Consider the following 24,614-nt stretch of genomic DNA (forward strand, 5'->3'; position numbering starts at 1 on the left):
TCAGCTGTTACTCTTGGAAGTACAAAGCTGAAAGCTTCATCGTATTCAGAAGTTAAAGGGAGCAAAACTGGAGCAATATTTTGGGAGAAATCAGAGTTGGCCTCTGGAAAGTGGTTTTAGCAGGATTATAGTATGTTTTTCAACTTCCATTTAGTAATTTTGAATATTTTGCTTTCCAATCTTTTTTAGTTGAACAGTTACATTGTTGAAGTTTATTGTTATTGGTACTTTTCCCTCTCTTCTCTCCATATGACTCAAAAACTTCAAAATACAGGCCACTTTGGCTGGTTAGCATCTCTTTGAAGATATAGCAAACTGGCAAATTGTATCACAATACTATTAATATTCTCTGTGTATCTAAGCAAGTCTCATAAACGTAACAGGGTTTAAGTCTCTTATGTACATATGAACTTTGCTTTAATAACATTATAGTTTGCTTGAACGTTAACACATACGCTCAGCAGTTGTGTATTTGCTGTCAGTTGAATTGAGCTCAACTTTGCATTTTTCATGCCACAAAAGCTACAGCAAAAATAACGGAGTATTAGTTTGGTTTAGGTTTTTTGTTTTTCAGGAATCAAAATCCTTTGGGTAGTTCTTGACTAAATATGTTACAAATGTCTTAAAAGAACAAGCTAGATAGATTCAGGTGCTTCTTATCCCCCTTCACATTGTGACTGTATATGTGTGTGTGTATGTATGTATGTGTGTTTCTACTATGTATCTGAAAGTTTAATTTTCTCAAAAGACAAGATGTGCACATGATTAACTTTGTAAAATTTACTGTAGTGGAATGGAGTATTTATTTTTAAACTAAATTCTTAAGGAACCATTGACTGTAAATAAAAGAGTGTATTTTCCTCCTCAGCATTTTTGTTCATTTTATCAATTGTATTTTTGTATGCAAAATATATTGTTGAGATTCTGTATGTTTCTCTCTTTGAATATTTCTGCCTAAATAATGTCTTTTATTTACACTGCTTTACTGATCCAGTTAATATTCCAAGATCAGTATGCTTGTTAAAAAGATGCCCAGTATTTTGGGGATCTGCAAAGAATCCAAACATGTAGGTTACTGATGTAAATTCCTTGAAGGCATTTTGATAAATGGGGGAGAATGCATCTGAAACAATTTATACAGAAGACTGGGGATGTTGATTTCCTTTAGTTCTTATGCCACTTTTGGCAACTTGTCACATTTCAAAATACATAATATTGAAATGCTTTTCAGTAACTCAAAGCATACTGCCCACAAAGTGATATTAAAATAGTATCTCAAAGGTATGTATTATTCATGTCTCCAGACACTAATATTTGGGCTCCATCATCTAAGGCAAGAAAAGAGATCTGTAAATTACATCATGATTTTATCTCTATTTTACTGTTACTCATTTAAGTATAAAATTATGCAGTAATTTCATCCAGCAACTGAGCTTTGGGGTAGTACAGAAACCGCATCTTCACCAGGATGCTCAGTAACTCTTCGAAGACTGATATGTTTCAACCGATTTTTGAGCGTTTTTTTTGGCATCACACATCACATAAACTGAAAATAGAATGTGATTTGGTTTTAGATGTTTCTGATAACAGCCTTAATGTGTTTGTTTGAAAATACTTATAGTTAGCCAATCAGAGGTTGGAGTGACCATGTCAATAGAGAGTAAGAGCAAAGATATGCAATGAGGGACCTTCAATATAGTAACAAATTTCTCAGGTTAAAAGAGGGAGTCAATGGAAATACTCAACAAATCTACACCTGCATGATAAAACCAATAGTTTTTTGTTTGAAAAGTTGCATCCTCATCACAGAAAAGATGACTGCATTGAGACTGGAGAAGACAAGAACTTGAGCAAGGATTTCAGCTACATAAATGAACTGGAGATGGCAAGTAGAAATAATCATCAAGGTGTAGACATTAACCAACTATGAAGAACTATTTGCAATCAATTTTCTCTAGAAAAGAGGGGGGGACACAGGTATTGAGAAAACATGCTAGATGCTTAAATACCAGATGAGCACGTTAGAAATATCTACACAGGCACTGAACAGTTAAGCAAATATGTAATGAGTTAGATCATCCTAACTAAAATTAGCTAAGCCAAAGCAATCCAAATTAGAGACAGTTGCTCTCTTTTCCTTCTCTTATTACTTATTGTCTATCTTTTTGATCCTTTAAGACAATAAAACGGTGTGTTGCTGAATAGACAGCTGTTATAGGCTTTTTTGCTTGGAACTCTACTGATACGCCAAGATGTCAGATAACATTGTTTTTCTTTATCCAAGGTCATTAAGAACCTAAAATTGACCCTCAGGTCCAGAAGAAATGTTGGAGTCCTGAAGTTCTTGAACTGTCTTTATGCTTCTTGAAATCCAGGATTTTTTCAGCAACTCGCAAGATCTAGCCAAAAAGCAGCATATTGCCATAGTGCTGTGCCAGGTATTCTGAGGGAGAAATACCACATGCAGGGAAGCAAATATATCAGATAAAGTAAATTTGATTCTAAGAATAAACCTACATAATAGCACCGAAGTTCAACAGAAATCCAAAATTATGAGACCAGTCCTGAATTTCTAATGTAAATCATACTCTTCAGAACATAGAAAGTTCTTATCAGACATAAACCTTATTTTCTATGCTGTAAAAGTCTTCATTATTTAATTAGTAGTGTATTTCAGCTTTCAGGCTATTGAAAAGTGTTGTTTCATAAATACAGAATGAATTTATAATAGACTGCTGTTAAGTAGTATAATACAAATGGTCTGCTTCTAATTACTGGGCAGATTAGTTTCATACAATTTAATTATTTCAGAGACGTGCTGTTTCATATCTGTAAATATTACAGCTGTTTATCAATGGCTTAAAGTTGAAGATAAAAGCAGGCAATTCCTAAGTTAGTTTATTTATAAATATGTAGATAGATAGATATGCTTATGTATATTTAAATATATATGTACGTACACACACATCTCTAATACAAGGTATGTTATTTATATGGCAAAAGAAATTTAACCAGTCATAGATCTAATATCTAATATATATTGTAATATATACAGTATATATATATATCTCTACACACTATAATATATAATGACAGTATATATATATATATAGAGTAATATATAATGACATTTTCATTGATCCATTAGTTCAGGAAAGGATAGTCAGCACAAAAGTCAATATCAAAAGCTGGAATACTGTAGTTATGAAATAATTTGAAAGCAAATGAGCTGATGACAGCAGCATTTGATATGTGCTTGTCAGAGTACTTTAATCAAAGCCAACTGAGGATTTCTATTTGTAATCTCATGAGACAGATCTCAAGGTGCTTTGCAAAATAATGAAATTAATGATGCAAGTATTGATGGACACACTAGGTCAAACAAAGCAGTCATTGGTCTTGAGAGTGCCACTGGCACAAGTCAACAAACCAAGAGATTCCAGATGCAAAAAAAAAGGTACAAGCGATAAAGCCAGCCAAACAGAATATCTGCCTTTCACTCTGTGCTGTGTTTTTGGGAAGGGTGAAAAAATGTTCAAAACATTTTGCAAGTCTCAGTTTTGCTTTCCACATAATTTTTGCATTTCATTGTGTCTATTTGCTCCAGGGTTTGTTGGTTTTTTGGGTTTTTTCCGCATCTTACAAACAATCTTTGACACATTCATACATGTGCCAAAACTTTTCAGTGAACGAACAGGTGTATGGGCTTCAGAAGTTATTGGTTTCCACATAGGCAGCCTACTCCATGGGCTACTGCTCGAAGAAACACTGTTCTTGTATAGGTAGTTCCCACACGCTTTAGAAGAGTTAGGATTTTTCAAGTTCGGTTTTACAATGCTGTTTTATCTATCCCTGACAAGAGAAACTAAAACTCTACGGATCACAGCTGAAGACAGGCTCGAAAGAAATGAGTGATGATGTAACTTTTACAACTTATTCTTTCTGAGTGAAACTTGTTTAGGCATGCTGGGCCTTCATGAAAACCCTCTGCAGCTTCCTAAAAAGAATGTGAGGCGTGAGCAAAAAATAATTTTTTTCAATCACAATGTGTTAGAAGACTTCTTTGGCCTTTTTTTTGTATTGTTTCCTCTCTGTAAATTTTTCTGTCTTTCTGTGTCTCCCTCCCTGCTTGAGAAACCATTACTAGTTTCATGTGCATTTATCCAGCTCCAACATTTGTTCATTGCTAATAATGAAATTTATCCAAACTGTAAATTCCAGGACTGCAATGATTAAGCTATTTGAAATGGCTCCATTAATTGATCTCCAAATTTCTTAGCCAGATTATTGGTCATACTTGTAAGTATTTGTACTAATACTTACAAATTTTTATTTCAGACTCCATTAGTCACAGAGTCGGCAGAAAACCCTACCACACATTTCATAACTAAATAAAATAGTGCCAATCAGCCGCTGAGAATTCTACAATTACATAATTAGCTGAGCAGTAAAATTTGAAATTAACTTGTTATGAAAAGCTTGACCCACAAATAACCATATAAAGTGAGTGCCAAAGGACCATGTATGTGAGTTAAGCAAAGTCTTTGTAAATTTTGATATCTACACTTTTTGTCTTTCACTTCTCTTATTAACCTCAAAAAAAATAGCAACATGATGATGTTTGAAAGTGCTCTTTACTGAGCAGCGTGTATAGCAGTATATTGCACTGCTGAATGGTTGTGAATCAGACAGAAGTGCACTGTACTCATGAGTGCACACTCATTTTTTTATTTTGAGCATCTTTGGTTTCCACTGAAGTATTGTTGAAGAATAGAAATGCTAGTTTTATATTTGATTCAGAGCAGTCGTAATGACTTTATCTTCGAGAGATGCAACGGTACAATAAAAATGTTCCAAGAAGGCTGTGCATTCATGGCGTGGGATAATAGAGTTTTAGTTATAGATCATGAAACACTTCTGGATATTTGAGGTGTATGCATTCCCAAGACACTGCCCCTCTTAGGGTCTGAAGTTCAGCGATTTTAAAGATTTGAAAGATTTTTAAAGGAAAATACTATGTTTTATGTGTTTTCTGACTACTGAAATTACTTCCCAGAGGATGACTATGAAACAAGAGTTAGAGAGAGAAAGAGAGAGAGACAGAAGGAGTTTCACCATGTGAATTTTGCCCTCTCTTTTTTTCCTGATTTAAAGTCATCGTCAGAAATTCTCATATAATTATATTGCCCTCCCGCACTCCTTGGATGATGCATTCCAAAACTCAAAAATGCCAATACAGATCCAAGATAGGTGTCTGAGACTGCACATACTTCTGAAGCTGTCATCTTTATTCCTTACAATAGTGTATTTTTGGAAGCCTTCACGATATCATAGGAACGTGTCTTCTTTCTGCTCATTGCTTTCTGCTCACTGCCACAGAAAACAAGTTGCGTGACCAGATGCTATGTCCTGACAACAAGAACACCTTTAGATTTTTATGTTTCCCATCTCTTCTGATCTTAAGTGTCTTCTAAAATATCAAAGCAAATCCATCCGCAAGCCTGTTGTTAAACTAGTACACTAATAAAAAAACATGAAAAGAAATAGTTTCCAGAAGCTGAGGAAACAGTTAAGATTCTTAAAAACTGGACAAATTGTATATAAATCTAAAGATCCTACTCCAAGCAACGCAGAAAATCTGGATATTTTCCAAAAGCTTGCATCACACTGTGACGCTAGTGTCTTTCCTTTAAGCAGCATTGATTAGCTAAGAATTATTCACCTTGCTTTAGCAGATTTGTTTTGAGAGAAAAGGGGCAAAAGCAATATTAATTTTTAAGCAATGCAAGCATAAGAAATATGATGCCAAACTGCCCTTTTTGCTCCTGGTATTGTGTTGCGCTAATTCCCAAGGCACGCTTCTGGAAACGTATCCTTTGGACTGAAAAAAAAAGGCAAAAATTACCCTCTTGGACCCTACTGTTTTAGTTCCCTGTGTGAATCTTCTGGTTTGATTTAGGAATGCACTGCTTGGTTCCTATGTGCATTGTTGTTGTAGTATTTACTTAGGAAGGAAAAATGAGTATATGGTTCACGCCTTAATCTTGTCAAGATTCCCCCTTACCATCTTGAACTGACACCATACAAATTCTAAAAGGAAAGGCCACAGCCAAAATTAATCATAAACATTAACCATAAAATATTACTCTTGACCCTACCAAGGGGCAGACCTCTAGGAATAACATCCTGCTCCTTAAGAAAATAACATCCTTCTCCAACCGAGAGGAGCAGACAGTCTCGTCTAGGCAGGACGGACATGCTGACCTGTGCTTCAGGGATTAACATCCGATTTCAACTTCGAGGGTAATAAGCACTCCAGGCCTTACATTATGGAAGTCTTTCCCCAAACAGAGCCCCATATATAAGCTTTGGCAGTTTGTGCCTCTGCCTAAGACAAGTCCTGTCCAAGGCTGTGCTGTAAGGTTAGGTTTTTATGCAAAGCCAAACAGGCTAAGGCTGAAGCCAGAAAAATTAGAGCCACCACCCCAGCTTCCAAGCTGTTTTGACCTTACTGGAATCTGTATATATACTTCACATCCTTGTACCAACAATGAGTTCTGAGGAAAGGCTACAGTCTGTAGCTCCTATGTAACATTTCACTTGAATAGGCTCTATGCCTTGTTTATTCTTAAAGGCACAATCCAAAGACTGAAGAACCTAATTCCACAGCTATCAGGCAGTATCTTTACCAGCAGCAAATTGAATTAATACAAACCTCAAAAATCTGAAAATCACAGAACCAAAACGCAATGACATATACTAATTTGATGTAGAAATGAAAAAAATAGATGAAAGAACAACTTACTTTACTACAAGTCACTGGAGATGAGACTTGTATGCTTAAAGCAAGCAAGACCTGCAACACTGAATGAAGCATTCCCTAAATATCACAACAAAAAAATGGGCATGGAACAACAAACCTGACTGCTTCCAAGAAGATGTTAGTTCTACCAGCACAGAGAATGAAATTTCAGCAGCAACCTGTTGAACTTGTGTTGAGGATGCCCTGAAGATGTATTTCTGATATTGCACTCCTCCCTGAATTCTTTCCCTTGCCAGCAAGAACAAGATGGAAGTAGCACCAGACCCCACTTTGCAGGGGTCCCCCTCGGTATAAACCCTCTTCTCAGCGTCACCTCACCAAGTGATTTTGGTCTTCCTTTTACTAATGTGTCCACCCTAGGGAGAAGGAGAGCCGCTGTTGGGACAAGCAGGTTAAATGGGAAGAGAACCAGGGAGAGAACAGGACACTACTCCTAAATGTTGGTGAGCTCAGAAATGATGTGATGTAATCATTATAGAAGACTAAAGGAAAAATTCCCTGATAACCCTTGCTTTTCCTACACTGGAACAGAAAGCAGGGTTTGCCTCGCTCATTGCATGATGCTAATTAAAGAATAAACTTCAGAATTTTGCAACTAAATTATTGCCAGTAACCATGTTTGTGAGGTTAAAACTTATCTGGAATCTCTACGCTACACTGAAGTGCAGCTATGCCCCCAGTAAGTGAAGGGGACAGCTTCGATAGAGATGGCAGAAGTTACTGCAGTGTCATCTGCTGGATAAATGCTTTGAGGTGAGTGAATATTTTCATAGGAATTGATGTGTACTCAATTGATACATGGGTGGTTTATTTATATCTAACAAATATAAAGTGTACTCTATACAGATGGCTGATTTCTGACAACACGATACAGACTGAGTGCACTATTCACACTAATGCCAATACATCTCTCCTGTTATTAATAAGCTGTTTATACACATTCTAACAGTGGATTAGACCTCATCTTTGAGATCAGTACCTGATACTTGTATTTCTCCCCTCTTGCCCTCTGTTTCTTTCCACCATCCATCACACTGACTCTTACTTCCTATTCTCTCCTGTGAAATAGACACTACCTTCTTTTTTCACCAACATTAAAGTAGATCAAGGTGGTTCCATGTGTTGCTAAAGACAAATGTCCAGGCTAAACCCTTTCCTTGTGTGGCTTCCATTACATTTCATTGGGTAGCGTTTGCACACCTTTCAACAATGATGCAGAAAGGCTAGTGTTGCAAAAGATTTTCAGAGTCTCATAACATCATGCCTTTTTAGGACGCTGGTATTTCTGCCCTCCTCTTAATTGAAATCAAATGACATTTAAGCCTCTCTATGTTTTGTGACTTAGTTGCCCAGTCTTTTCAAATAGTCCCTTCTCTAATGGTACAGGTGGTGTATTAAGTCACAGAGAGGACTGACAAAATGTGCCTTGGAATTGCGCAAACAATATTTCAGTGTAATTGGGATAAAGATATTAGACTACATTAAAGATGCTTTTGCTCTGGAGATGTAGCAAAGACAACGAAAAAAAAAAAGACATGAAGATGCATTTGAACATAAGGCAACTCTCATTGGAAGAGTTTTTTGCTTTGCCCAGTTTCTGTCTTGAGGTGAGGTAACAGAAGTCTTCTCACTTGTCACGGTTATGTGACAGGAAGACAAGAATATTTATTACCGTGTGTTTATGTACAATGCTTTGTTCTTAACAGGGAACTAAAATATTTGGTCCTGAAAGAAGGAGTTTTTCTTTTCTTTTACAAAGGAGTTTGTTGCCAGAACTAAATTTGGTGATACAGGATTAGGGAGATATTGCCAAATTCTGATAGTGCTTCGACACTGCCAGTTTAGACCTGTCAGGACAGCTATTCCCTCTGTTGGCTGAGCAATGGCAGTTGCACCAGCAGACAATTCAGAATTCCCTTCAGAGGAACGCTGACTCTCTCTTTTTGAACTTCCAGGCTACTGGGCTAAGTGGAGTGAAAACAATTGTTTAGAGACATCATGCATGGATCTAAGGGACAGATGTCTCTGAACTATGCCAGATAATTATGATAAGATATTCAGGCTGCGTACTTTTTTCTGTTTGTTTCTTTTTAATCATTGCTCTTGATCTACCATTTATTCTCAGTCTCACCTACTTTTCAATGTTTCTCAGTAACAGTGAATATATGAGATATTCCACTAGAAACCTGAGGCCACTTAATAAGCAGCTGTAAGCTGAGTTCGACTCACATTCACAGAGCAATGGGCTCCTTGGCCATCAAGATCCAAACTGAAGGCAAACGGGATGCCTCTTGGATGTTGTGGTTTCTCAGAGGTTTTCACTGGTGTCCATTCAGCGGCAGCTCTCCTCGCAAAGCTTATTCTGTACAAAAAGTATCCTGAAAGCAACTTAACAATGAAATTAAAGGTCTACATAGATTACTCTCCCAATGCAAGGGAATGGATTTACTTTTCTTTCAACTCCTGCTGCTTAATGTTGATTTAATATATTGACTTGACTTTTAATAAGGTTATTGAAAGATAAAAGCATATAAGGAGCTGTGCCACAGATGCAACAGGCAGAACTTCATATGCAAAATAAAGAGACATTATAATAAAAAGAAAATTGAATGTTGCTTGTATAAAATCTGGCTTTGTTTTGATGCTTGAAACAGCAAACACTGTTCCACACTGAGGTTTTCGAAAATGTCTTAAGTATACAACACTTCTGATGCCACCCCAGTTGCCTATATATAGATCTGTCTTGTGTAAAGAATTTAAAAAGCATTAGAATGAAGAAATCAAAGAGACAATAAATTTTAAACCAATCTTATTGTCTGCAGCCTAAAGTGTTATTAAGATCAAAGTGGAGCAAACATCTGGCATTTGCCTTTCTGCAAAAATTAGATCAAATTACCTACCATAGTATTTAGATCAATTCAGTAAGTTCTTTCCATTGTACACACGTAGTATTCTTTCTCCTTTTTATTTGCTAGATCTAACTTAACACCCAAATTCTAGCCTCTTCATTCATTTGGAGTTGAAACGAATTACCAAAAAAAGTCAAAATATATGTTCTCCACGAACATCTGTTTCCTAAGGAACATTCAAAGCCCTTCAGATCCTAAGGAGAGAGGTTCAGCTAACCTTCATCTTTGCCATTAAATGTAATTGTCTAGAAATAAACTTTACTGAGTACACACAACCCTGTCCCCCTCCTTGAAAAATAAATTTTTCATGTCTAGTGTTTTAATTATTGTCACTGTTGACTTTATCCTATGCTAATCACTCATAATGTATGTTGTTAACAAGCATGGCACAAAGGCCCTAACTTTTAAGTACAAACTTATCAAATGTATATTTTTTCAGACTTTTTAACATATCTAATGTGCTCCTAGAATTTTGATACCTTTGTTTAGAGAGATAAATACATGTACGCTACTCCTATACAGCACAACCGCTAAATTCTCTGAACAGAAAAATACACTAATACAAAGCTAAGATTGAGAATACGTCTCTCTTCTTAAACACAAAAAGGGCTGTGCCTTTATACCTCAACAAACTACAAAACATAGCGTTCCAGTGAAGTTCAACTTAAAGGGAAAACAGTATTAAGGTCTTCAAATCCATCGCTAAACAAATCAAGCAGTCTTAACAATGCTCTGTAGTGATGCCATGCAATAACTATAAAATTACGACTAACGAATTTGAGTGTTGGTGTCCCAGATGTGCTGTAACTGACACATTAATTCTTTCCAATTGCTTTCTTGCTAGAATCCATACTGATATTACTAGACAGAAGAATAAGATAGAGCTCTCAGTTATTCTAGAAAGAGGAGATAGTATTTTAACCTTTGTTCTTTCTATCTCTTGTAATATGAATTGGAATATCACTGAATCCATACGGCATTCTTGAAATAACAGAAATGCAAACATGGAGATTTCAAATTTTATTTGCAGAAGATTTACTGGGATTTAGTGTAAATTCTCCATTTGATTCAACCCCAGCCTATGCGACTTACATCTGTACGAGAGCGAGGAGAAATTACTCTTCATAGCAGCTTAGAAGTTTGGTACTTTTAACGCAATCCCAAACTTTACTGTTTTATATAAGTATATAATTTGACCCTCATATCTTCCTCCTTTATCATTTAAAAAGAGGTAGATTATGAATTTCATTTTCAAGATTTTTAGAAAATAATAGGAAAGGGAGCAAGTGACAGTGAAAATTTCTGTACTTCTCCCCCTAGACCCATAAAAGCTGTGGGAAGAATTCAGGCAGCCAGAAGACACACATTGTCAAAGGGCACCTTAAAGTCATCAGCTACATTCCCAGGCAGGCAGTGCAGACAGGCTTCAGATGTTTTTGTGAAGTTGCATTACAAGGTAGCAACAAAAATCTGCACTACTGGGATTTGTTAAAATACCTGTGTGCTGCTGTGTATTTCTGGTTTCAGTCTCAACTGATTAAAAAATATAATAAAGCAAGGTACGTGAATCTTATTATGGTTAATCTTTTTGATACCTTAAGGCCAAGATCTGATGTTTACTAAAAATGTGTAGCAGTGATGTCTCCAGTGTTTTGACTAAATCCAAAGATACATTATTTTTTCCACTTTTGTAGATTTTAAATTACGCAGCTTTCCTCTTCAGAAGTCTTTGGTTAGTGCAACTGGCCAGTTAAGGAGGATGACTCAGACAAAACTTTGGACCTTCTTCTGCTTATGTTGACTGTTGTATTTCAGTAGTTAATGAAGTGGTTTCTAAGGTAGATTTGAGTTACTTGGAGGGAATAAGATGCATATTTTTTTTAAAAAGCAGAGGAAGAGTGTGTAAGGAGAACACTGGGTTAAGCAAACCAGCATTCTCATAGCAGCCTTCTACCAGTGATGACTTAGTACTTCTCCTTTAGGAAACTTTCTGGAGCTAACAACTCTCAGTTCACTCTGTGCACTGGACAGCACAAACATCAATCCCCAAGGTACAGTTCTTTTCTTTTTTTTCTTTCTTTTTCTTTCCCCACTCAGGAGAAGGTAAATTACAAGGTTAAATTACTGCATCATTTTTGCAAAAGTAAGGTCCCTTTGCCCAACCAGCCACTGCCGCTGAGAGGCAGCTGGAGCAGAGCCGCGATGCTGAGAGTTCTGCTGACCCACCCAGGACACACCATACCTACTGTGGGCATGTGTTGCTCAGATGTCTTGCACATGCTCAGCAAATCTGACGTGCTCTTGATGTCTCAGCCCTGCAACGTGTGTGCAATTCAACTGCGCAGCACATGGATGACAGAGCACACACAGAGATCCCAAGCAGAAATCTAGCCTACCTCACTGGAGAAGGAGGAAAAAAAATTGTCTCGTTTCTATCTGCATCCCTGAAAGCTGATTAAGGTGTGTGAATTCTCTGTTATCTTCTTTTCATCAGAGTAACTATCTATATAGAGTAACTATCTAAAACTATTCACAGTGGATACATCTTGAATTTAAAGCTGCTATATAAGCCAAATATAAACTGTAATGAATGTCTGAGCTTGTTAGCACATAAACAGTAAGACCGTGGGACTATAGAGTACTAGAAAGGTAAGCCCAGTATGTTTTTCCCTCTGTTTTAAATATTCCAATAAAGATACATATACACAACGTTTCAAGTTGGATATTTTCCCCAACTGTGCCTATATCCCACATCAGAAAAAGTCAATTGCCTTTTAGAAATAATGATTTTAATATTATTATCCTATAATAGAGAAATTATAGAAGAAATTATAGAAAAAATTATAGAAAGAAATCTTATAGAAATTTTCTTATAGAAATTTCTTTCTATAAGAAATTATAGAAAAAAGAGAAGGAAAGAAGGAAGATTAAACCAAAAAGCCTTTAAAACCCCTAAAACCCCCAGACAACCAAGGAAAGACACACTAGATCTTTATCAACAGACAGCTTTTCAGAACTGGAAACAGGACATCTGATCTTTTTCTCTGGTTATCCATGTACGCTAGAGGAAACACGTTGCTCTCTCTTAAGATTATATATCTGACTGCCATTGTCAGTCCTTTGATCTAAAAGGTGTACATCTGAAATAGGTCTATACTACTGCTCAGAGGCTTACGTGAACCCAGAGACTGTTCTCAGGCTGGTTCGATAGGTAGTGATCCCAGTCAGAGCTGCTTTCTCCACAAGGGCAGACAAAGCCACCGCTACTGCAGGCAGTAGGATTGCATGGCGGGGGCTGCGATGATGGACCGAGTCCCCAACACAACTGCCAGAGTGGTAGGTTGGAAGGTGAAATTTATACCACTACTGCCCATCTCCCAGGGGCAGGGTGTTAAGTTTGAAGAAATCTGTCCTCTGTGGTTGCAGTCCTTCCTCAACACTGGCCTTGCTCAGGTGCCGCCAGCAGGGACAGAGGAGATAAAAGGAGACAACAAATCTTTCTTTTCTCTTTTATAATTATTTTTCATCTTCTCTGTCCCTATTTGCAGCTTTGTGACGTGCTGTATTATGAAGGTGTCCCTTACTTTTTTTTTTCTAAAACTGGGACTGTCTGCTAGACATAAAACTAAGATAAGGGATACAGCAGGCACACCACCTGCAACTTTAACTCTGCAGCAATTCAGGGCTAATTTATATTTTGAACTATCACTATATTGTTTGCAAGGGGAGAAGTGTGAGTGAAGATGGAGATTTTCCTTCTATAAGTTCTGGAAGGGTGAGGGGGAAGTGACAGACCTCATTTCAGAACCTTACTGAAGTAGCTGTGTTGAATGACGATGCCATCGCCTGTCTCTGTGTCTCATTGTCATACTGTAAGCTCTTTTATAATTAGAAGAAACCACGGAAGTCAGAGTAAAGTACAACAGATCCAGAAAGAGCTGGAAACTTAAAGAAGAAATAAAAAATAAACAAAAAAAGAAAAAACCAACCCAGCAACAATAGACATGGGCTGGAGAAGATATTTTATTTATTTGTTACTAGTAGTTAAAATGACGTACAAAATGCTGGGAAGAAAAAACTCCAATTCTATTCAGTTACAGAGTAATTAAAACTTCATTTTAAACCAAGTTTTGCTTTGTGAGACCAAGCATGAAAATACTGCAGCCTTAGGTTATATAGTCCATTGTTTTTAGAATAAAGCAGACATTTAAATACATATTGTGGTGGATATTAAATATCTTGTATAATTGTAAGTTAGCAGAACTTTCTTACTCTCAGGCAATAACCTGCAATTCATAAAAGTTTTTTGTATAAAATTTACATATTTGGGGGGCTGATCTGCCTCGAGGGGAGTTCCATTATGATCTATGTATAGACTGTTATGGAACATAGAGATTTGTAACAGTTCTATCAGTTTTCCTTCAGACTAATCTTAAATAAAGGAGTCAGTAATATGTTAAGCTTTGCTTAAGGATTTAGGGACAAAGCAGTCATTGTAAAATCCAACGGCAGTTTTACTGTCAACTTGCAAAAAAATGCATTCTTAAGGTGTGCTGTTTTCTTGAACAGAAGTCCTAGCTGGTACAAAACTGAGCAACAACTGAGATTGGCCCTTTCCTATATAAACCAACTCAAAAAAGTAATTCAAAGGATAACAACCTGCCTATTGCCAGTGAAAGCGGGGTTGCATTAATAATAACATTAAATATCCATACCTTTTTGTTTACCTATTCACATTCCACACAGTGGAAATCTACCTCCTGTTATTCCAGATTTTAAAAATGGATTTCAAAATCCGTGAAGAAATTTGTCAAACCTGCCTAGTGGTAGTCCAACAGATGAAATGCATTTTAATATATCAATCAACAAGTTGTAGTCTCTTAATCTTACAAATACAGACCTCATAGCAGTGGAATTTACAGTAAAAAATATATTAATTGCAGAGATGCGGGATATTGCAAATAACTGTGTGACGCACTGTTCGACAGCTGGGGCATCTCATAAAATGACGACACACTGGATGCATCTGTGACATACCACTGTACATTTTTCCCTCTGGACACATCAGGAAGAGCAGAATCGTCTTCCTCTGTGTTCAATGGACAGAAAAGCTGTCAAGATAATCACCTTGTGGCTGAGAGAATTATCTGGTGTGAGAAAGAGCAATTACACGAATAGTAGATACAAAAGAGTGCTGCCGCTCAATGGGGAAACTGAGTCCTGGACTACCCAAGCCCCATCATATAATTCACACGGACCTAACTCCCACTTTGCTCATATTAGCGATGTCTGGGTTGCTTTCCGGCCCAGAACTGATTCTGGCACAGGAACACACCTTTCCCTTGGCACCCTACTGGACAGGACCGGCTGTCAAGGCCCTGTAGGCACATGAACAGGCAGGAAGGTGTGCAGCATCCTGTCATCTCCCCACCAGCTGGTCAGAAAGGGCCCTTACAAAGGCTGTGCTCAGCACAGGTTGAATCATTTGCACACCATACATGAGGTACAGCCCTCAGGCTTCCCATGAGACTCCCAGGAAAGCAAGGGCAACGTGCACGGAAGGGCTACCTCTTGGGTCCTATGGGCCACAGTCCACTTTGCTAAACCAACTCCTTCTGCAGGACCTTCTGTGCTCTTGTCAAAACCCGCAGCTGTGATCAGATTTAAGCTCCTAATCCTGAAGGCAAGAAAAGGCGGAATAACCTTGCAGGTAGGATCCATTGAATTATTGGAAGTACTTTGTCCCCTTTTATGTTTTTCTCCTCCCCAAATCAGAGGGGCAGTTTGCCCTAATTTTCAGAAAACTCTCTTTACTAAGCCCAAATCCAGTTTAAACGCAAGTCTGTGGTAAAAGATATAAAAAGATTATTGCTGGCAAAGTTCTGCATCTCTTTTTCAACAAACTGCATGCCTGTGGCAAAGCTAAAATAACAATGCAATGTTTACTAGTCATGAATGTCGTGTCTTTTGTCTCTTGTGTGGTTATTGCATTTGCTGTCACATGACGCTTGTTTTAATTTTTGCTTTGCTCTTTATGTACTAAATTACTGCCATTCAGTACTTGATCTTGGTTAGCAAGATTTTCGTGCTGTGGTTATGTATGGTTTTTATGTATGTGTGTGAAAAAGAGAAGGAGTTCAGATACACACAATAGAGTATGCATACTCATTGTATGTACGTATAGATACCAACGACTAAAAGATACTGCATATACATACATATGTAGATATGAAGAATAACTGATACCAAAAATACAAGACATCAAATGGATCTAGTGGTGCGAGGTGATTGATTTGGAAAGCCATTAGAATTCAGAAGTATATTTATAGCCTTGTATATAGTTTCTCTTTAATTTATGTAATATAAGCCTAACTATATAAATTAAAGCAAAACATAAACAGAAGACAATATCTTTTCCTCTGTGTGTTCCTATTTAGGTATCTTTTCTTTTTCTACTCCCTTGTGCACTCTCCTTGTCTACTTACTTTGGCCTTTTGCATTCTAACTTGCTGTAACTCCATTTTCCATCCACTGACTTTTCAACACTCTCATGTCCCCTCATTATTGTCCAGACATGGCTTTTGGATTACAGTTATTTTTTTTTAAGAAATGTATTACAAAGTTTTGATACAGCTATTATTTTCAGTGATGGTTTTGCTATGCTTTGAACTGTTTTTTGCCTATTTCGTATTTAAGAACAGAATCATGCTTTCAAAAATATCATTCTCTCACTTTGATGTTTCTCTTAATACAGTGAAAGCAAAAAGCATGGCAGGTCAATGTTAGTAAAAGACACAGCTCCATTTTCCAAGCAGCAAAAATGTGAATGTACTCTAGGAAACCTAATCCATGACTGCAGGTAAGTAGATTTTTTTTTTTTAATATTTCATACTCCTGTTAAACTATTTATTGTAGTGAATATTCAGAGATTTGCTAGTACACATCCATTTTCTCTCTTACACACAAACATACTGGTTTGCCCTTTGCTTACATCAATTTTTTTTCTGGTTTGGGGGGGTTTTCTTTTCTTGTTTTAAGTAATTCACAATTTTGTCCAGCCCCGAAGGTATGCCAGTTCACACCACTCACTCTCATGCTGGCAATGATTGCATACAGTCAGAGTGCAATTGGTACCGTGTTCTTCTCAGTTTAGTCCAAGTCAATAGATATACACCGGCATTCCTTAACTCGGGTGATTCTTTTCTTCTTTCTTGGGGGCTGAAGCTCAGGGCAATTGAGTGTAACAGTCATGGTGGTGAATTTCTTGGGCTTGCAGAAGGAACAAGATTGGAAGGAGCCTTCCTCTTTACGGACATGCCTGGGTATGTAGAATGAATTGCACTGACCATAGCAGAACCTGTTGATAATGGTACGACTGTTGCAGCCTTCTTCGTGGATAGTTTGTTTGAGGGGCTGAGTTTTACACCAATCCCGCTTTAGGTATTTGCGCTCAGTGATGTGCAACGCTTCCTGACTGGACTCCAGCACCTCTTCAGCAGGCATCGAGGTGCCTTTTCCTCGTTCTCGATGCCTAGAGCCTGACTGCTGCTGCGTCTGCATTTGCTCTGAATCATTGGGCTGATCTTTGTCAGGAGGAGGGATAGCACCTTGAGATCCTCGATTCCTCTTTCTTCCTTCTGCTGCTGGGAGCAGAAATCCCATCAGAAGAAACACGGCGCCGATGGCATACAGTGTGCGGACCATCCTATATGGAAGAAGTCGAGGGAATAAAGCACAATTGTCAATTTCAGATATCAACAGAAGTGAAGTATGCAGTAAATTTTCAGTTCCATAAAAGAAATTGTGCGTGAGAGTTTGCATGTCTACACTTATAAGAGATAAGCATTTAGCCTTTATGACCTGGAAAGCTGTTTCCAAAATACCAAGCGATAAAAGCTTTAATGTAGACTGAAAGTCAGTACTTACTTTAGTAAGTAATTTAGAAACTCATTTTGTGTAGCAGACACCTTTTTCAAGCCCTTTTCTCCCTGTATATTAACCTAATTAAGAATTCTCATTCCCTTCTTACAGCTATTTGACATGAAGAATGTTGCTCCCGATTTACCCTGGTGGAAGAACAGGTTACAGCTACACAAAGATTTCTATGACATAGCAATCTGCAATACCAGAAGACTAAAGTCTTTTTCTCAAGAGATCTGGTGCAGATATGTGTTCCTTAGTCAAACTCGGAAGCTTTGTTCAGCTTCTTGTGTAATACATATTCAGAATATAATGTGCATGCTATTGTTTATTCACCCATTGCTCAAATTGCAGCATCCCAAGCTTTGTCACATTGTACCTCTCAATTGGTCCAATGCATCTGAGCATAAAAGAGCATAAGATAAGAAATGTACAACTTGATAAGCAACTAAAATAAAAGAATATTTAGCTATAGGTTAAAAGAAATGCGTCTGTAATTTCAAATTTCATCTTCTTGTGCATTACTGTGAATCCCTGACAAAGTTACACAGATATGGTCACAGTGTCAAGAATTTTTCAGATCTCTGAATTTTGTTCATTACATGCAAAATGACATTGAAAGGACATATGAGGACAGCAGAGCTTCATATATAACATTAAGTATCATGAGGAATCAGTATCAGAAAAGAATGTAATTTGTGCACACACACAAAAAACACTTCAAGAAGAATAGTAAGAGATGACTATCGGGTTCTTCAAAATGGCACCCCTGTTCCAAACCTAATTACTAGCCTAGGAACAGCTTTTCTTGCCTCCTATATTCTACCACTGATGCTGCTTCCCAAAGCTCTTGATTTCATTTGGCTGCTCAGTCCGCCCAAGACACCAACCAGCTGGTGAAGAAACTCATCAGCTGTTACACTTTCCCCCTTCCAGAAGTACCATGATCTCCACGTTGTTCTGCAAAGCGGAATCAGGCTCTCAGAGGACACCTCCCCACGGGCAGTTTGTAAGAAACCACCAGAAATGAGCAACTGCTTGCAAAAGAAAAAAAAAGCATAAACGGGAGAACAGCGAGGAAGCACATGAGCGCATGTTCCTCAAAAGAGGAAGAACAGTGAAAAAAACATGAGGATGTTGGTGTCTTCTACCAGCTTGGAGTACTGCTGTTGTATCCCTTATTTGATTCATTTTATCAGTAAGGGAAGAATTAGCGTTTGAGAGTCCTGCTTGTGTTGCTATCCACGAAACACGTGACACCACGGGCACTGTCCTGGATGGCTCTTAACCGCTCCGTCGGAGACCACACAACTAGGCAGGAAAGCAGCCAAATGCCAACAGTGTAAGGGCCACCTAGAGATTCAGCAGAGGCTCAGGGTAAGTACCATTTCCTATAAAATATAACTGTTAATTTCTCAGTTACTAGGTCTTGCCAGTCACACGGAGAAAATAAATGTTACGTTATGCTGTTCAAAAGGCGTTTCTCACCGAACAGACTGGGAAAAGAACTACTGGAATGGAAACGTATCGCGGGGGGGGCTCCATTGTATTCAGGGATTTGTTTGTGGATCTAACAGTTTAAGTACTTGTCTACAGAACTGTTAGAGCACCTAGAGTTTATAATACATATGATAAACGTATGCATTCATTTTCTTCTTTTATGTTTCTGCGCCACTATGTCCTATATTTGGCAGAAGCTTCAAGCTTTGAGAAACGGAGTAAGAATGACACTTCGCCAATTCCAACAGACAACCTAGAAGGGCTGCTTTTAATGTCTAACAAAATATGGTACAGAACATGCAATTTTAATAAACTAAAGGCTCTGACACGGAGCGAAAAAAGAGTTTGGAATTCTAATTGAAGCCCAATGCGGCATAATTTCAAGTGACAGCTTTAATTTCACATTTGCTGGGTTTTTCCCATTTCTATTGCAACCTGAACATTATTTAAACACATTTCTTTTTAAATTAATTTTGTGTTTAAAATATTTTTTTAAAGTTATAAACCACTGCTTAGTTCCTCAAGAGACCAGAAAGACTTCTTCTGAAACTATACCTATTTCTCCGGTGAAAGTATACCCACACTGTATTTAGACTGTATTTTAATATGCACTTTATTCACTCAAAATAGTGCCAGAGCCTTACAAAAAAAAAAAAAAAAGTCATTGCATTTAATTGAAAATAAATTGCTAATTTATAAGCAGCACCAGGAAACTTCAGGTGGTTTTTTACTGTCCCATAACTGAGTTGAAGTTCCACTAACATGCACATTTCTGGGCTACTTTTATTTCTAAAACTGATGACTTCCACGTTGCTTCATCTTTTTTTTTTAATAAATGTTCAACTGATGACACAGTAAGGTCTGCTCGTGGGAAAACGAGATGTACTTTGGGATGGGAATTTGGTGAAAATTAGATAGTAACGATTGCTACTGTAAGATCTGTGTCCCAGATTCATGCATCTTTATTTAGCGTGCACTTAATCCTAAGGAAATGCAGACACATACTTCAATATAATCCTAAACTAGGGAAGGAAATGTGATTTTTCACTGAGATGGTTTCTAACCTTGAAGGCAGAAGCTGTATTCCATGCTCATAAAAGTGGTTGAAATGAAAATTACCAACTCAGCAAACGCACTTGCTATTATCACTTCCAAAACACACGTCTAAAAGTAAGAGTAATGTAATAATTTAGGTCTAATTACACTTAAAACATAGAACCACAGGAGAGGGTGTGTGAACTTCATGATCCCCACAGCAGCTCAAGCAGGACCATATTAACTGTAACTTATTAAACATTTATTTAAAAATTAAGATTATATTTCAGATTGCAAAATATGAAGGCAAATTGCAGTGCTACGCCTTAATAAGGAACACAGCACAGACATTCTGCACCACCTCTAATCCCAAGGCAATGCATTTGCTTATGGTAGAAGACATCTCTGCTTATATCAGTAGCTGGAGTGGTTCATCCATTTATGAATTAGTGTTTGTGACTGTTTCCTTAACAGTTTGGGGTTTTTTTAATTACTGTAAAAAGAATAGAACACAGAAGAGTACAAGCAGCTAAATCACTGTTACCATACAAGTTTTACCAAAAAGAAATCTCTTCTGAAGAAATTGGGTTTTACTTGTCATAGCCATAGCTCTGCAGAATAACTCTGGAGGCTGTATATGAGCTGTGAGGAATAAGGCTGCAAAATCTGATATTCCAAATTTCCACCAGATTTATAGTACTTGATATTAGCTGTTACAGCGGCAATGGCATAACCAGAAATTCTTTTGGGAATCCATTTGAGAATCCTTTGAACAAACACGACTACAACCAAAATGCCTAGGTCAATTCCCACTTATTTTTTTTCAAATCCAGAGAGAACTGATGTAATTAATATTTGTTCTTTTCAAGTAACAAAATCCTTCACAAGTAATTTTTTCCATATTTCCCTGCTGAACTGAGTTCTAATTTTTATCATCTGCAAACTCTCTAAAATCAAGAGAAACTTTACCGCTGACTTCAACCAGGAGCAGAATCGGGCCCTAACATTCATATCACCTCATATGTGGTTTATCCAGAGCCTGGGAGTTCATCATCTAAAACAGATCAGGCATTTTGTGGATTAATACTTGCAACCACTCACAGAGAAGTGTAAACGCTTTCGGGTTTATTATTTCATACAATTAAGCTATAGTTTTTTTCACTTACACACTTTCTGCTATAAATTAAGGATCACCACATGTCAGTCCATGAACGGCACTTCCCTGTGAGTTCCCAGGCACAGTCACAAAGCTATTACTGGTGTTTTTTTAAAAAAAACTTGTTTAAAAGAAATGGATGGAATACTGGTTCTGTTGAAATATACAGCAATATTCTCACAGACCTCAGCAGGCCCATAATTTCATCTGCCAACCACATTTACTAGGAAAATATTATGATGAGACACGGACTCATGTGTTTCGCAGAAAACATGAAAAATAATCTGACCAAGACCTATAAAAATATATTTGGTGGCCTACAAACACCAGCCAAAGAAAGAGGCAAACCACAACCCTTTGACTACTGAGAAAATTGAAGTGCTTTATGCCCCAAAGGGACAGAATAATTTTATGTCTGTCTTATTATATATGAATTACCGAAATAGTCTTATGTAATGTTTTCACAGTTCATAGATCTGTATGTTTAAATATACAAAATGACAATGGCCGTTCAAGGAGAACCATAGTATTTCTCTGAGATCCAGTCAGCAAAACTAACATCTCTGGTAGAATTTGGCTACACCCGCATTTCAGACAACTTTTTCTTTCAGGTCATGGAGATGGGTTTTGTGAGACCCATCATGAGTGTAGGCTGCAATACAGGGAGGAAAAAAAGAACTTTGAAACTTTAAGAATCCCCCCTTTTAAGAATACATGGCTGTGTAGGACACCCTACGGCAGGACATGGAATTTGAAGATCCTGGAGGGCGACACCAAACCCGAATCAGACTGCCCTGCAGATGCCAACGCAGTGCGACCGCTCCGCTCCCCGAAGCGAAACTCCAGACGGGATTTGCTCACGGAGCCCTCAAACCCTCAGAATGGTTTGAACGAAAAGGAGTCAGTCTTAAGGAGAAGCTCCGCATTTCTGGGTGGCATCGCTGAGAGAAAAATGGGATGTTTCAGCAGAGTTTGGGGCCGAATCCGAAAGAGGACCAGCCAGCTGGGGGTACCGCTCATCACTTCAGTGCAGCTCCAGCGCAGGCTGGGTGGTCACTCCCGGGCTTTTTCGGCGCAGAGAGGAACGGGGACAGGAGAACAGCGGTTCTCCAGCTTACGGATTACCGAGTGGAGGTCTCGCGGTTACCCAAAGACCTCCGAGCATCTCACAAAACGGGTCCCTAAACCCGCCCCGTTTCGGCAAGACAGAGCGAAGCCAAACGCGCGCCGGCGTTTCACAGCTCTTGTCTACGCAAGAAGAGGTTTCCCTACACCGGATCCCAGCCCCGGTGAGCGAAACGCGGTTCACTCGCGATCCTTTCAGCGAGAGAAACCACGAGCCGGACACCAGGAGCGAGGACAGCTCGCCGGGATGCGGGAGGCCGAGCATCTTCCCCCTCCGCCCCGGGCAGGACGGCCCCGCCGAGGTAAGACGAGGCTGTCGCCGAGCGCAGCCCGGTCGCGCCGCAGGGTCGCCGGCAGCTGTCGGGGCGGAGGAGCCGCCGGCTCGGCAGGTGCGGGCGCTCCTCGCCGGGGACGCCGCCAGGGTCTCCCCCGCGGGGGGCGGCCGCCATCTAGGCTTTCCCAGCGAGGGACGAGCTCCGTGGAAGCGACTCCCGAGCCGCCGGGGAACTGCATTAAAAGAGAGCGGGCGGGAAGAGCCGAGAGCCCGGGGCGGGGAGGAGCGCGGCCGCGGGGCGCGCTGCGGGGAGGGGGAGCGGCGGGCGAGGGATGCGCGGAGCCTTCAGGACGGCAAAAACGCCCCCGGCTGCCAGTCAGGTGGGAGGGCAGGACGGGGAGGCGGCGGGACGGGGAGGCGGAGGGGCGTCGAAGGCGGCGGGCGGGGACGCGTAGCGCTGGCCGCGGGCGCGCAGCCGGCGCGCAGCCTGCGCTCCTGCAGCTCCCGGGGGCGCTGCGCGGAGGATCCGGAGCTCGCAAAGGCGGGCCGGGGCAGAGCCGGGGCAGAGCCGGGGGCTGGGCGGTCTCGCAGAGGGCAGCTCGGCGGGACGGGGCCGGCACCCAGGGATCTGCCCCCGCCCCGCTCCGCGCAGAGGCCGGACCGGGATTTTGCCGTGTGTCGGGTGGGCGCCGAATCCAATTTGTCGGGAGTGATGCTGTAGGCGGAGATCAGAGGCAGAGCTAACGGGGCTTTTGCAATCCCTGCGCTTGTCAGGGGAGAGGGATGTAACGGCGCCCTAATCCGCGGTTCTGTAGCAGAGATGGCGGTGCCCGCCTCGCTCGCACCGACGGGAGGGACCGGTGTCACCCTCTGCCAAACCGAGGCGTCCTGGAATTTTGTTAGACGCCGGTGAGCGGCTCCTCCCCTCCCCCCTGCCCGAAGGTAGGCGATAGAGATAGAACTTGTGCCTCTCGCAGAGGCTTCCCGGGCTCCGCTCACCTGCGCGGCGGCGGCGGCTCCGCGGCGGGGCCGGAGGCTCGGCGGGGCTCTGCCCGGACGGTCACTCGGCGGAGCGGGTGGCGTGAGAGCCCGGAGCTGCCCAGGAGTCCATAGAGAGAGAGAGTCTCGGATCCTGCCTACAAATTGCAGCAGCGCCGAGCTGTCTCCCATTTAAATGTCTGCCAGCTGAGATCTGCTCTCCAAGCCCCTCCAGATCATTGGACAAGCGCCTCCAAAGCCCGTGTTATCCGCCCCCTTTAACACTTCCATAAACTTCCACCAGGGAAAGCTTTCAGTCATCCAGATAAACACTCGGCAACTTTCCTCTCTTAAAGAGAATCGGTGCTAAAGGTCATCACCCCAAGGAATCGTTCCTGGAATGCACAGAAAATTCACATTTTCCATCCCCATTAAAGAATGACATTTAAGAACGGTTAAATCCGCTCCTCTCCTCCCCCGCTGCCGGGGCGCTTCGCTGCCCGAGAGCCGCTGCGGGGAGCCCCTTACCGCCCTACCCTGGCCGGGAGGGGGGCAGCCACCTTCCCGGCCCTCCCTGTTCCCAAATGGCTTTGCCGAGGTTTGCCTTCTGCAAATATGCCGGGAGTTAGGCAGCTTTGGCAAAAAAAAAAACCCCAAACCCTGCGTGTATGTGTCTGTGTGTTAAACCGCAGCTCCCGCTCCGCACGCAGCCGCGCTCACAGCGCGAGAGGTTTGGGGTAGGAGAGGGATATTGTTTTTTCCCTGTCCCGCAAGAAGCGGGACACCTCGGGTGGCTTTCTCCTCTCGCATCCCGCGGCTCTCCGTGGGCTGTGTGCTCCTCGGGCATCCCTCGAAGCGCACGGTCGGCGAAGGAGCGGCGCGGGCTGAGCGCGG

The 24,614-nt window shown here is 40.3% G+C and overlaps 1 protein-coding gene across 1 annotated transcript; it reads right to left on the minus strand.

The window, feature by feature from the left end:
- Positions 1 to 15,241: 15,241 nt before the first annotated feature.
- Positions 15,242 to 23,932, minus strand: GREM1 (gremlin 1, DAN family BMP antagonist). Its single transcript, XM_009571726.2, has 2 exons — positions 23,742 to 23,932; positions 15,242 to 17,437 (listed from the first exon to the last, which is right to left on the minus strand). The coding sequence occupies exon 2, from the start codon at positions 17,434 to 17,436 to the stop codon at positions 16,882 to 16,884; it is 555 nt and encodes a 184-aa protein (XP_009570021.2). The 5' UTR covers position 17,437; positions 23,742 to 23,932; the 3' UTR covers positions 15,242 to 16,881.
- Positions 23,933 to 24,614: the final 682 nt, after the last annotated feature.

The sequence above is a fragment of the Cuculus canorus genome, chromosome 5, assembly GCF_017976375.1.
Source record: "Cuculus canorus isolate bCucCan1 chromosome 5, bCucCan1.pri, whole genome shotgun sequence".
In the NCBI taxonomy this organism is placed as follows: Eukaryota; Metazoa; Chordata; class Aves; order Cuculiformes; family Cuculidae; genus Cuculus; species Cuculus canorus.